The 12680-nt window shown below is 44.1% G+C and overlaps 1 protein-coding gene across 2 annotated transcripts in view; it reads left to right on the forward strand.

Annotated features, from left to right (window-relative positions):
- Positions 1 to 12680, forward strand: part of MTMR7 (myotubularin related protein 7) — a 115506-nt gene that overhangs the window by 81338 nt on the left and 21488 nt on the right. For both annotated transcript variants that reach the window (XM_034647665.1, XM_019804420.2), the window contains exons 8-9: positions 10453 to 10562; positions 12101 to 12226. In XM_034647665.1, coding sequence (XP_034503556.1) covers positions 10453 to 10562; positions 12101 to 12226 — 236 coding nt within the window. The remainder of the gene's footprint in view (positions 1 to 10452; positions 10563 to 12100; positions 12227 to 12680) is intronic.

The raw sequence follows: 12680 nt of genomic DNA on the forward strand, positions 1-12680 counted from the left end.
CTTGTTGAAGACAGTGCCTCCCATACAACTAAAGAAAGACACGACAAATTTTAGTGACCAGGCGAGCTGTTTTTCCATAAGACTGGAGTTGGGATTTGGCAGCTCAGTATTTCCTTGTCAGCGACAACAGTAGGTTTGAGATTTGGCGGGAATTTTGGTCCTGGCAGCTTTTTCAGCAGATGTGTCGAGCCCCCACCTGCTCCCTCCCCTGCCACCTCTGCTGCTTATCTCACCACTTCAATCATTTGCTGCCACCATGTTCATCTTCCTTGATTCCTGGGCCTTCTCTCCAGTGTCTGCCGCTAATACTTTATATCTACCCCGACTTCCTAGCCTCTCAGCATTTTCTCCCGGTCTAGACTTCTCTCTTTCCGTTTGCTTTAAGTTTCTTATTCAGACTTTAGGCCTTACCTTCAGTTAACTTCCTGTTCATCCTGGCTCAGTTTGCATAGTGACTTCATTATTCTCTATTTGTCATAGAAAAAATATGGTAATTGGAGTCAAGGAACTAGATTCCTATCACAGTGTCCTTACTGGGCCGCTAGTGTCTGAACCCATTCCTCTTCTGTAAGTTGAGAAAAATCAGACCTACTGTAGATGGGAGGTTGTGTCAGTTCATTGGGAGAAAACCACCAAGCCCCAAGCTTATATACATAGATGTAATTTAAATGGCACATATATATGTTTATTTACTTGCCACAAATGGTGTTTTTAGACACAAATTCATATGCAAAGCTAACACATGGAGAGGGCATTCTTTTGTGAACCTGCTGCTTGATTTCCTTTAGGACAATGGTAATTAGTATTCCTGGAACACGTGTGTGTACACGGATCGATACACGCATTCATGTTTATTAGTAGCTGGACACACACGCACATACTTATGCATATGTGTGCTTGTGTCACTGTTTTCTGTGCCATAACTCAAGCAGTGCTAACACAGGTATGAAGAATTTAGGCTTGATTGCACCTTACCAATTTTGTATGATCATCAAATTCTTTACAATAAAACAAGGCTGGACAAACATGGATTTCATGGCATGATTGGATAGCAGTTCCAGAAAATAGCACCTCATGGACGAGGCTGGAATTGTTTTAAAAAATCATCACTACTCTTGTTGGTGTCCTATGGAGAAGCTAATATGCAAAGCTCTCTAGTTACCATAGGGTTCTCTATAAAGAGGGCCCACATTGCTTGGCCTGGGGAGGGAGGGGCATACCACTAACATTAATAAGTTGAATACAGTTCATGCAGAGCTCGGAAGTTCATTCTGTGTCACCATGGTGGGCTCTAAGTAGGAGGCAGACCATAAAGCAGGCTTAACCAAACATCTCCATGTCACAGGCCATCATAAAGCCTCTTTGAATGGCTTCACCTCCTACGATGTTCACTGAAGGGAGATTATGATCCTTTTACCAGTTCTTTGAAGATCATTTCACTGGAGTTGGCGTTTTGACTCCAAAATGGGAAATGGACAAACCAAACATCAGCAGAACTCAGGTGGCTGTCAGGCTGGTAATTAAGGGAGGGCCATGAACTCTTCAACTTTAGTTCTTAGGAGACGAGAAAGAGTGATCCCCAAGGGCTCAAATGGAGACTGTCTTTGCATCCTCCCTGATCCCACCCAGTGACCGTACATGAAGAAGTGAGATTGGTGTTTGGAACTCTCGAAAGAAGATCATCTAAGGCTTATTTTCTTCCAAGTAAATACGTTATATCCTCATGGCCTATAAGTATCTATCATTTCTTTTTTTTAGTGTTATCTCTATATATTTATGGGATATGGTTACCCTTTTACGTAAAACAAATATTGTTAGACCTGGGCATTAAACTCCCACTAAGTACGATTCTCTGTGGCATATGCCTCTGATGTCAGCTGAAATGAACTTCGTTCAGCAAAATGGTTTGTAAATATTGGTTTGGGTTTGGCAACAAGAGTGAACAAATCAGTATTTATGCCTTATCCTGAGTTTATCCAAACAAACCCACCAGTTTTATATTTAAAAATGCAGGCACTGATTGATTGAGTCTCAAGTGGGTCCCCCATCTGTCCATGTGTATTAATCATCTGCAGGGCTGTTTGCTTTTACCCGGCCACTCAGCGTTTGGTGGGAGAACACCCTCGAAGCGGTTACCTTGCTTGAAAACCTGGTGAGGTTATTTTACTGAACGTACACAGCTTAAGTGTTCCTGAAAACAGAAGTGTTCAACAAGGAGCCGTTCTCAGTGTGGGAAGAAAGGAGCTGGCCTGGCCGGAGATACAGCAGCTCGTCTCCTTGCTGAGTGAGCTAATTGAAGAGGGAAGCACTGGAACATTCTCTCTGGCAGTACATTTTGGGGCCTTGTTTCTGTGAGCTGTCTGTTCCTTTCCTGCTTTTGGCACAGACCATCTCCAGGTTAGCTGGAAAGCCTGGTGTCTTTATTTTTAAACTTGCTGTCATTTCCATGCCTTGCAGGAAGAGAAGGTGAAAAGGATCATTTGTTCTTGGGCTGAGCTTCAGGGTTTGGATGCCAACATATCCCTCAGGCTCCCTGGACCTTTTGAAATAAACAGGAATGCCGACTAGCCCTAAGCCCTATAATAACAACCAGAAAGTTTGGCCTATTTAGTTAAAAAAAAAAAACAACAGAACTGTTTGCCAGGTAATGTTTTCTGTGAAAGATTTAAAGGCATCAGTGGAGTCCTGAGACTCTACGTGGTGGAATGTGTGTATTTTAGGATTAAGTTGAACACTTTGGGTCATGGCCGGGGTTAAACAAAAAGACCAAACAGCAGGCGCCCAGGGAGTGGCGAGAGGTCCCTGCGAGTGCTGGAATTTCAGGCGCTTCCCACCGGGCTGGGTGCACCGGCAGAGGCGAGCCTGCCCCCTGCAGGAACCGAGTGGTACTGCTGGGCAGTGTCACTGGTGAGGGAAGGCAGGGCTTGCCCAGTTGTAACTGCCTTTGCGTCAGGTTCCACAGTCTGTCTTCAAACTGGGTACACACACCTGAGCTCGCGGGAAGACTTAGGAGGTGCACCCCAGCTAGCTGGCTCCACGGCATCGACTTCGGTATACCCTCCTTCCCTAAAGCTGCCTGCTGTGCCTTGGAAGGCTCCTTGGCCCAGGCTGGAAGCCATCCCTCCCTTGCCATTTCCCCCTCCTAAATGGCCTTTTGCCAGCTTTACAAAAGACAAACACGCTTTATCACATCCTCAGTCTTACTATGATGTGTTATTCCAGGGTGCATGAGAGAGTACCTAAGTTAAAGCATTATTGCAGGGGTACATGTGCAGAAATGTTCGAAGACTGCTGGTCAGGTTAATCTTCCTGGAACAGTCTAAACTGCTGCGCTCCCAGGGAAGTATAACGGAAGTCACACGTGTGGACAACATTTGTAATTTTACATTTTCTAGGGGCTGCGTCAAAAAAAGTGAAAGGAAATGGGTGAATTCTCATAATACATTTATTTAACTCGATATATCTCAAATATTATCATTTCAACATGTAGTCATTACAAAAACTATTAGATATTTTTTATTCTTTTTTTCATACTAAGTCTTTGACATTTGGGATCCACTTAGCACTCACAGCATTATCTCTGTTCACACGCGCTCCATTTCAGACATTCAACAGTCACATGTGATTAGTGGCTACTACCTGGATGGTACAGTTTTGAGTGATGCAGTGTGTAATCTTTAAGCTGATAGTAGGTGGGAGGCAAGGAGCATTTAGAGTGGTTCGTGTTTGAATTACAAAAAAATCATATAACTGAGATTGATAGACATTGCTTAAGAGCACGGACTTTGGAGCCAGACTGAATCCCAGCCTCACGGCTTATCAGCTGGTGACCTTGGACAAGTTATTTAACCTCTCTTTGCATTGGTTTCCACTTTTATAAAATAAGGATAATAATAGTACCTTCTTTGTACAATTGCCATGAGGATTAAAAAAACTATTGTACAGAAAGCGCTTGGAGGGGCATCCTGGTGGCTCACTCGTTAAGCATCTGCCTTCAGCTCAGGTCATGATCCCAGGGTCCTGGGCTGGAGGCCCACATTTGGCTCCCTGCTCAGCAGGGTGTCTGCTTCTCCCTCTGCCTGCTGCTCCCCCTGCTTGGGCTCTCTCTCTCTCTCTGTCAAATAAATAAATAATATATATGTATCTTAAAAAAAAAAAAGAAAGAAAGAAAGCACCTGGTGGAATGTCTGGCACCTGGCAAGTACTATTTAAGTTTTGCTATTATTATTACTAGTATAGTACCATTTCTAGTTAAACCCACCAGGGTAGCCATGATGTGGTGGCAGAAACTCTAGGCTTCTTTGTCAGAAGACTTGGGCTCTCCTGCCATTGATCACTTTGTGTTCTCATCTTTCTAAGCCTCAGCTTTGAAGTCGGTGTGAATGAGTCTATGTCTCCTACCTGTCAGGACTCTGCCCTGCATGAACATATAACAGAGCAGAGCTCATAGCTACCATTTCTGCATCTTCAGTCTCCCAGAGTAATGTGTATGTACTATCCCATTTCCCCCTTCAATGAACGCTTTGAGGAAGGTGTTGCATCCGCATGGCACAGTTGAGGAAATCAAGGCTTGGTAACGAGCCCCAGGTTGCATGGTTGGGGGCACAGAGCTGGAATCTGGATGCTAGAAGATACGGACTCTGAAGCCCATGGCCTTGAGCAGTACCACGTGCTGTTGCCCCTGCACACATCATGACTATTACTAAGATGTACAGGTTAATTCACATAAAGCTAAAATCTAAGTGAAACATGGAGGCCTTCCCATTTCCCCAAGATGTCAGATTAAATACGAAACACCCTCTGGTAAGAACACCTAGAAATGCCAGATAAATGTAGCAAACATTTCCTTAAATGAATAACCGAACGTGTAAGCAAGGCGAGGAATAAGCCATCAGGTAATGGAGACCACGGGGAGACACCACCGCACGTCCACTAAGGAGGCGGGAGTCAAAAAGCCAAGTGATAGCAAGTGTTGGCGCGGACGCGGGGACATCAGAACGCTCGCGCGCTGCTCGGGGGCTGTGACCTGGTGCAGCTGCTGAGGAAGACCACGCCTCTGGCAGCTTCTCAAGTGGTTAAACCGTGTGACCCAGCGAGGCCACTCCTAGGTATGTCCCCACGAGAAATGAAACATGCTTCCACATAAAACTTGCACACGAATGTTCATAGCAGCATTATTTGTCAGAGACCAGAAGTAGAAAGAAGCCCATCAGGTGGTGAATGGATAGAAAATGGGGCGTATGCATCCCACACGCTGCAACTTGTATGAACCTTGGAAACATTATATTACGCGGAGGGAGCCACTCACAATGAACCACATGTTGTATGACTCAGTTTATATGAAGTATCTGGCATAGAAGGTCTATAGAGAAAGAAAGAAGATTAGTGGTTGCCTAGGGCTGGTGGGAGGGAAAATGGGGGTGAGTGCCAGTGGGTTTCTTTTAGGGGTGATGAAATTCTGAAATTGAATATGATGATGGATACACAACTGTGAATATACTAAAAACCATCATATACTTTGAATGAATCATACTGTAAGTAAATTCTACCACAAAACTGTTAGAAAAGGCGCCAGAAGGGAAGGGTTGGGGGAGGGGAAAAGAGAGGAGGGCATTGCCTTCAGGGAAGGCTGAGGGCTTCAGATATTGTTTAAATTTAGCTTTTATTTTTTGAAAAATGTTGCCATTGTAGAGGGTTTTTAAAAAAAATCAAATAATTCTACGTTTTTAACAAAAACAAGAGCAAAACCTCAGTCCTCTTCCCCAGCTATGCCCACTTCCATTCCTGCTCCTCAGTAACCACTTCTCAGGTAACCTTAGGCCTTGGCCTCCATGTTTCTAGCGTCACCAGAGTTCACTGCTGTTGCTTGATTTTTTCACTTTGTGTAAGGTCTGCCGGTGTCCCTCTGTGGAGAAGGAATGATGGCTTCATACACTCTCTACCCTTCACATCCCTCATCTGCCTCAGAGAGTTAAATCACAATATTGATTTGCTCCTTATTCAGTATGTACATTATTATTTGTAAGTATGCTTTTCAGCTGAGGCTTTTTATAAAAGTACTCTGGTTGTATTTCCTTTCTGGAACAACTTCCCTGACATTGGGAAAGTAGGGAGTCCGCACTGCTCTTCAGAGGTAAACACGGCTGCTTCCCTTCGCCTCCCAGATTTCCTGCAGCTATCTGTGCTGAATGTTAACCTGGCCCCCGGAGAGGGGAATGTGGGACTCCCGGCTGGGAATCAGCTAAGATGACCGACAGCCCCACTGCAGTGGTTAACAGGATTTTTCCCCCCAAGCTGCTGGAAGTGTAAACTCAAACACCTCAGGAAAGTGATCCATTTTATGTTTTGTCGGAGCCTCCCATTCTCCTCCAATTCCGACACGTTAAGCTTCACTTCTGATTCCTGTTCTGCTAGATCATGTTCTTGGGGTGTTAATCCTGCATCTTCTTTTCTCTCTTTGCTCTTACTTGAGAACACCGTGCCTTGGTGTGTTGTCATTTTTTTGTTCTCTTCAGTGAAGTTTTTCTGTGGGATTCCACACAATTCTAGAAGTGTTGCTCCTGAGCAGTTTTTGGCTTGCTTCTGCCGGGTATTCCAAGACTCCAGAAATTACCAAAATGGTAATTTCTCAAGTAGGGGATCTGGCACATGAGGAAGAGATACTTGTGGATCCCAAACACGTATGAGACTAGACCTAGGGTTTCAACATCCTCAGGATAAATTTTTTTTTTTATTTTTTTATTTTCTCAGGATACATTTTTATTTTCCTCACGTGGATTCCAGGCATTCTGGTCATCACCCTGAGTCCACAAGTGGATTTTTTTTTTTTTTTAATGGCTCAGTTTGATACAGGGAATCTCTGTTCCATCTCCTGGCTCACACAGGCCCAAAGTTTGATCGTGCCTGTTCCAGTTATACTTGGTGTACTGGTGTGTGTATTCACCCACTTCCCCCTGTCCCCTGCTAAAATGATAAGGGAAGTGGTTAAAAAAAAAAAAAAAGGCAAAACACACAAGAGACAGAAGGAGAATGGGAGAGGAGGTGGCAACAACAAAAATTTCAACGCTGGAAAATGGATGAGTAATAACAAGTTAATTGACTAGACAAAAGCTGAAATTTCTGGTGGGAGTGTGAGAAACACAGAAGCAAGTCAGTCCCACAGACCCTCAGGAAGCTCCAGAATGAAGCATCAGTTTCCTCTGAAGCAGGAGGACTGGTTGAATGTTTGTCCTTAGATACCTGGCCTCCTCCCTCACCTGTGCTGCGCAGTGAAGGTTCTTCCCTCACCTTCACAAGGGAAGATGAGTGATGAACTCTCTGGAAAGGCTGACAAGAGAGACTCTGGACTCATAGACAGCAGGCATAGCTGGAAAGGGGGCAGGAAATACCAGGCCAAGAAAGGAGGCGTTAAGTAAAGGAGTATGGAAGCAGACTACCTGTGCTTCGCCTCCCAGCTCTGCTCTGAGCGCACTGACATCCAGTCTTACTGAGTCACTCAGGTGTTTGAAAGGCCCTCCCTGGGGCCTGCAGCCATTCCGCGAGAAAGGACTTGCTGATCCTGGAGTTTGGGGGTTCAGATCAGGCACATCTCACGCAGCAAAGCCCCACAGTTAAGAGACTTGCTCGTGCACCCCACACTTCCAGACACCTTTCAGTGTCCACGCTTACCTATTAATGGACAGAGATCACCGCACACTCAAGGAAAGCCCACCGTGGAAGATGGAGATAACACGCACGCACGCACATACGCAAGCAAGGAAGCGACCATAACGAATCTAGAAAAAAACCAATTCATCCAGAGAGTAGAAGAAATAAAAACTACTGGCATTCATCACCTTAGAGAAATAACAATGGCCAAACTGAAAGCTTTGGCGCTACCAGGCGTTGGCCAGGATGTGGGAGAAAGGACTTCTCCCACCCTGCTGCTGAGGACGCAGACTGGGCCAGCTCCTGTGGAGGGCAGTTAGGCGATTTGCGGTTAGGAGTCTCTGACCCAGCCCATTTCACTTATGGAAATGAGTGGACAGGGAGATTTTCCACAGGAGACTGTAGACAGATGTCTTTTGAGGTTTATAAACATTGAAAAAGAACCAACTACGAACAACAGCAGATGAATGGCTAATCATATACATTCATAGAGTGGAATATTATATGCTTGTCAAGTGAGTGAAATCTACTTACATAATAGGGATGTCTCAAAAATAAAATGTAGGATAAAACAAGTTGAAAAGGCTAGAAGTGTGAATGAGGATAATTAATAGTCATGAGGGCTAACATAAAACAACATATAAAATCTCTCTCTGATGGAGGGGCTATTATCCCTTTACAGCCAAGGAAACTGAGGCACAAGTAAACTGTCCACGATTACACAGCTAGGACGTAGTGAAGGGGCGTACACCTGCCCGGCAACGTTCACAGACTGCAGGTGGGAGAGCAGGATAACACAGGAACATGGAACTCTATTTGTAATGTTTTTTCTTTGACAGATCTGAAATAATGGTGGCCAGTCTGAGTGTCCGTTACATTATTTTAAAACCTTTTATGTGTTCATATGTTTCACAAGTTAGCACATTTTCACGACTAAGGAGACCCTAAGCTTGCGAACAGCCGCTGCTGAGTGCTGGGGGCCGCAGGGCTGACCCGCAGAGCCGTCCGTTCTATGCATCAGTCTGTATTTTCCCCTGAGCTTCGGCAAAGCACCTTCCCCGTACTGTTCCGCATGTGCTTTATCATGGCTCCTGGCTGTGTGCTCCCCTGTGGGGGTGTGATGTGGGTGGGAGGGGATAGCACTGTAACCTCAGACAAAGGGACAGTGCTCGGGAGTCAGAGCCAGAGTCAGAGCCGGGCCAGAGAGAGCTCCCTTCCCCAGCTGCTTATGAGGTCACTGGAGCTGTGCTTCCAGCTCCGCAAGAGTTTGGGATTTTGCCTTAACATATTTATAATACGGCTTTCTTAAGTAGGGACTTGTGCTGGGAAATTTGGTGTTATGTCCATCATTGCTGTCGTCTGTGACTCAGAATTTAACTGCATGCTAATGTGGCTCTTACATTGCAGGAAATGAGAGTGAATCCTCTCATGTGGCAAGTTTGAGGAAAGCACAGCTAATAAACATTGTAATTAACAGTTACTCTATTCCAAAGCTGCAATACTTTTTTTTCCCCCCCAAGATTTTACTTACTTGAGAGAGAGAGCGAGAGAGAGAAAGCTTAGGAGCACGAGCAGGGGAGGGAGATAACAGACTCCACACTGAGCGCAGAGCTGGACCTGGGGGGCTCTGGGGGGTTTGGGGCTTGAGCTCACCCCCCTGAGATGACAGCCTGAGCTGAAACCAAGACCAAGAGTCGGACACTTAACCGGCTGCGCTACCCAGGTGCCCTCAAGTGTGCAATACTTTTGAAGACTTCAAGTTGAATCTGGGAGGTTAGAGTTGGAAGGACACTTAGGTATAATTTAATACACCTTCCTTATTTTAAACATGATGAAATGACTTGTGCAAGACTATACAGCTACTGACTGACAGCACTGGAGTCGGAGAAAGGGCTCCCTAGTCTTGCATGTATCACTGCATCACAGAATACAAGAAAAGAGACTTCAGCGAACCAACAAAGTATCTATGGAATATTATTTGTCATTAATTGATTTATAGGATTCCTCAAAACTGCTTCACAGCTAAAAAGCCCATATACTTTGGAATGTGGTATTTCTGATAAGTAGTCAGAACACTAGCTCTAAAGCTTTTACATTAACTAAAAATAAGCTCTAGAGATGAGATTGCTTGTGATAATATGGAAGTGTTGACACACCTGCCTTAGTTGTGTAAATATAGATATCATTATGATTTTAGCTGACCCTTATTTTCAAAGGGAAAACCCCTAACTTGATGCTGGAGAAGACATTCAGAAGGACAGGATCTCATTTTTAAGTTCACAGGCTTTACTCCAGTGGGTGGGGGTTGTTGGCAAGGAGAGTTGGAGCATTTCCTTCAGAGATGTTTAGGATAGTTCTGTTTCGTGTTTTCACAGTGGTCCTAAACTGAAGTGGTTGGGTGCTGCCGAGTTCTAACTGGGCAGGTGCCGGGGGTTCGTTACAAGAACTTTCCTCTGTAGCCCGCTCATTCATGGGCCACTGCCAGTATCTTTGCTGGAAGGGTAAATAGATCTTCTCTGCTGGACCTTTACTGTGGTCAATGATTCTCATTAATATTGGGGTTTAAACTTTACAAATATAATACTTCTGAACAAAGGCAGCATCCCCTGTGAGCAGAGAAGGTGGAAGAGCCTTGCTTGAAGTGGTTCAGTAGAATCAATTTTAGTAAGTATGGACATTTACCCTGACTTGACTTCTTCCAGCAGATAGAGTGAAGGAATCATTAACAAACCACCTGCAAATATGAGCATATATAAAGGAAGAGATTGTCTTTATTTTGCTTTCATCACATGATTTACCTTGCAGTGTGTGAACTTAAATCTCCCTCCATGAGTGACTTTCTGTGGGGACTGGAGAACTCCGGCTGGTTAAGGCACATTAAGGCCATCATGGATGCAGGAATCTTCATTGCGAAGGTACGTGGTAAGGGCAAAGCAGCCTGCGAACTCTGACTTCAGAACGGAGATCCTGTTTTCCTCCCCATTTGCTGAGGCTGCCCTGCAGTAAGCCGCGGCTCACCGAGTGGGGAGCTGGCTTTGCAGACCACAATGTCTGGGCTCTTAACATGTGATTTTTGCTAAAGAGAGGACAGTGCTCTGTTGATAGTATGCCAGCACAGCAGGAAATGGTAAAACATTTTCAGAGTATTCTCTCTTCAGGTAGGCTTGGTCCAAAATGGAGGAAAGAATTTTCTAGAGAGTGCATACATCCATATTGTGACACTTCAGTGACCAAGGCCGGTCTTCTATAATTGTTTGTATTTCTGTGGTGTAGGTTGTGTTCTCTCCTCTCTCATTCATGACTTTATTTGGGTTCTTTCTCTCTTCTTTTTAATACGTGTGGCTTTATCAGTATATTGATTATTTCAGAAAAAAACAGCTCCTGTTTTCATTGATCTGTTCACTCAGTTGTGTAAATGAGTGCAGTTCACTAAGTTCTATCTTAGTGAACTGCAACTCCTTTGCCATGATGGTGTAAACGAGTCATGTTTCCAAACCTGGTTGGTAGGTTCCCTTCTGCCACGGGAACAGTCTTGCTGTGACTTTCATGTAAGCAGGTTTGGGTGCGTTGTCTATTTTGTTTCTCAATGTTTTTTTCGTTGGTTGTTTTTATAAATCTCTCTTAGATTTACACCTAAAGACAACCATGTCTTTTCTGAAGATGTGGTACGTTCCCCTTTATTAGATAATTCATTGATTTGCCAAGTATTTATTTAGCGCCAGGCACTTTTATAGGTGCTGAGCACGCAATCAATGCCAAATAAACCAGATCAAGTCTCTTCTCTACAGAGCTTGCTTTCTGTTATAGGACACAGAAAATGAATAAATAGCAAATAGAATTTCTGGTAGTGAAAGTGCTATGTTGCAATCTCTACCATGTTTCCCAATTTGTGTTTCCTGCCAGGACACCCAGCTAAAAATTGTGTGTGCATTTGCAGTAGCAGATACAAAATTCTTTTGAGACTTGCTGCTGTAATTTTTACCTTGTTTTCTCTTCCTTCCCCCACCCCTGGATCCATTACTTGACTACTATCCTTTTATCTCTAATTTCATAGTTTTACTACATAAAATTTTTGTGTCTTTCCCTTTTTGGAAATGATTGAGACCAGGAGCAGCTGCAGAGTTTCAGTATTGGAAAGGTCTTAAGGTGGAAGCCAGAGGGGAGGGTTGAAGGGGGTCTGGAGAGGTTTGCTCAGGAATCATCTTTTATTGTAGCACACGTGCTTTGTTGCGGTGGTTTGGAGGGTGGCTCCTGGGTATAATGGGAAGGAAGAGTTTTGGTTGCCAGCACCAAACCACTCCTTGGCTCTACCCTAACTGGATGGGGCATGAACACTAAATTAGCTGTTTTCGGTTATGTGTTTTCCTCCCCTTTTTCGTTCTGTAGGCATAAAACCAAACCTCGTTCTGATGAGACATTTTTCCTTTCTCTTTGCTGATCCTGTATTTTTTAGGCAGTTTCAGAGGAAGGGGCAAGCGTGCTTGTTCACTGTTCCGATGGCTGGGACAGGACTGCCCAGGTGTGCTCAGTGGCCAGCCTCCTGCTGGATCCGCACTACCGGACCCTGAAGGGCTTTATGGTGAGTGTGGCTGCTGGGCTTCTCTCCCGCACAGGGCCTTGAACAGAATGGACCTCTTTTTGGCAACTATTGGCAACTTTTTTTTCCCCTCTCTTTGTAATTTTTCTCTTAGTAGATCAGCAAGATTAAAGGGAAAAGGTAGAAATGGTCTTGGAGTAAAGAAGTGAATTTCTGGGATATTGGAACCAATTCAGATTGCTGCTGTTGAATGTGAATTTGGGGGCAAATATAAAATATATTTAATAGTCTGTAAAATAGTGAATTTTATACATTATTTGCTCATAAATATTTCAAGTTTGAGGTAACATGTGAACATGTAGTAGAAAACACTTTTCAGAAAAAAATATTTGAAGAAAAAATTTTCTATCTTGTGCACGCAAAGTCCTTGAGAGGAAAAACTTATTTACTAGTTTGATTTTTTAGGCAGTCCTTCACAACTCTGGCTGAGAGTATT

This window comes from Ailuropoda melanoleuca, chromosome 18 (genome assembly GCF_002007445.2).
Source record: "Ailuropoda melanoleuca isolate Jingjing chromosome 18, ASM200744v2, whole genome shotgun sequence".
Lineage (NCBI taxonomy): Eukaryota > Metazoa > Chordata > Mammalia > Carnivora > Ursidae > Ailuropoda > Ailuropoda melanoleuca.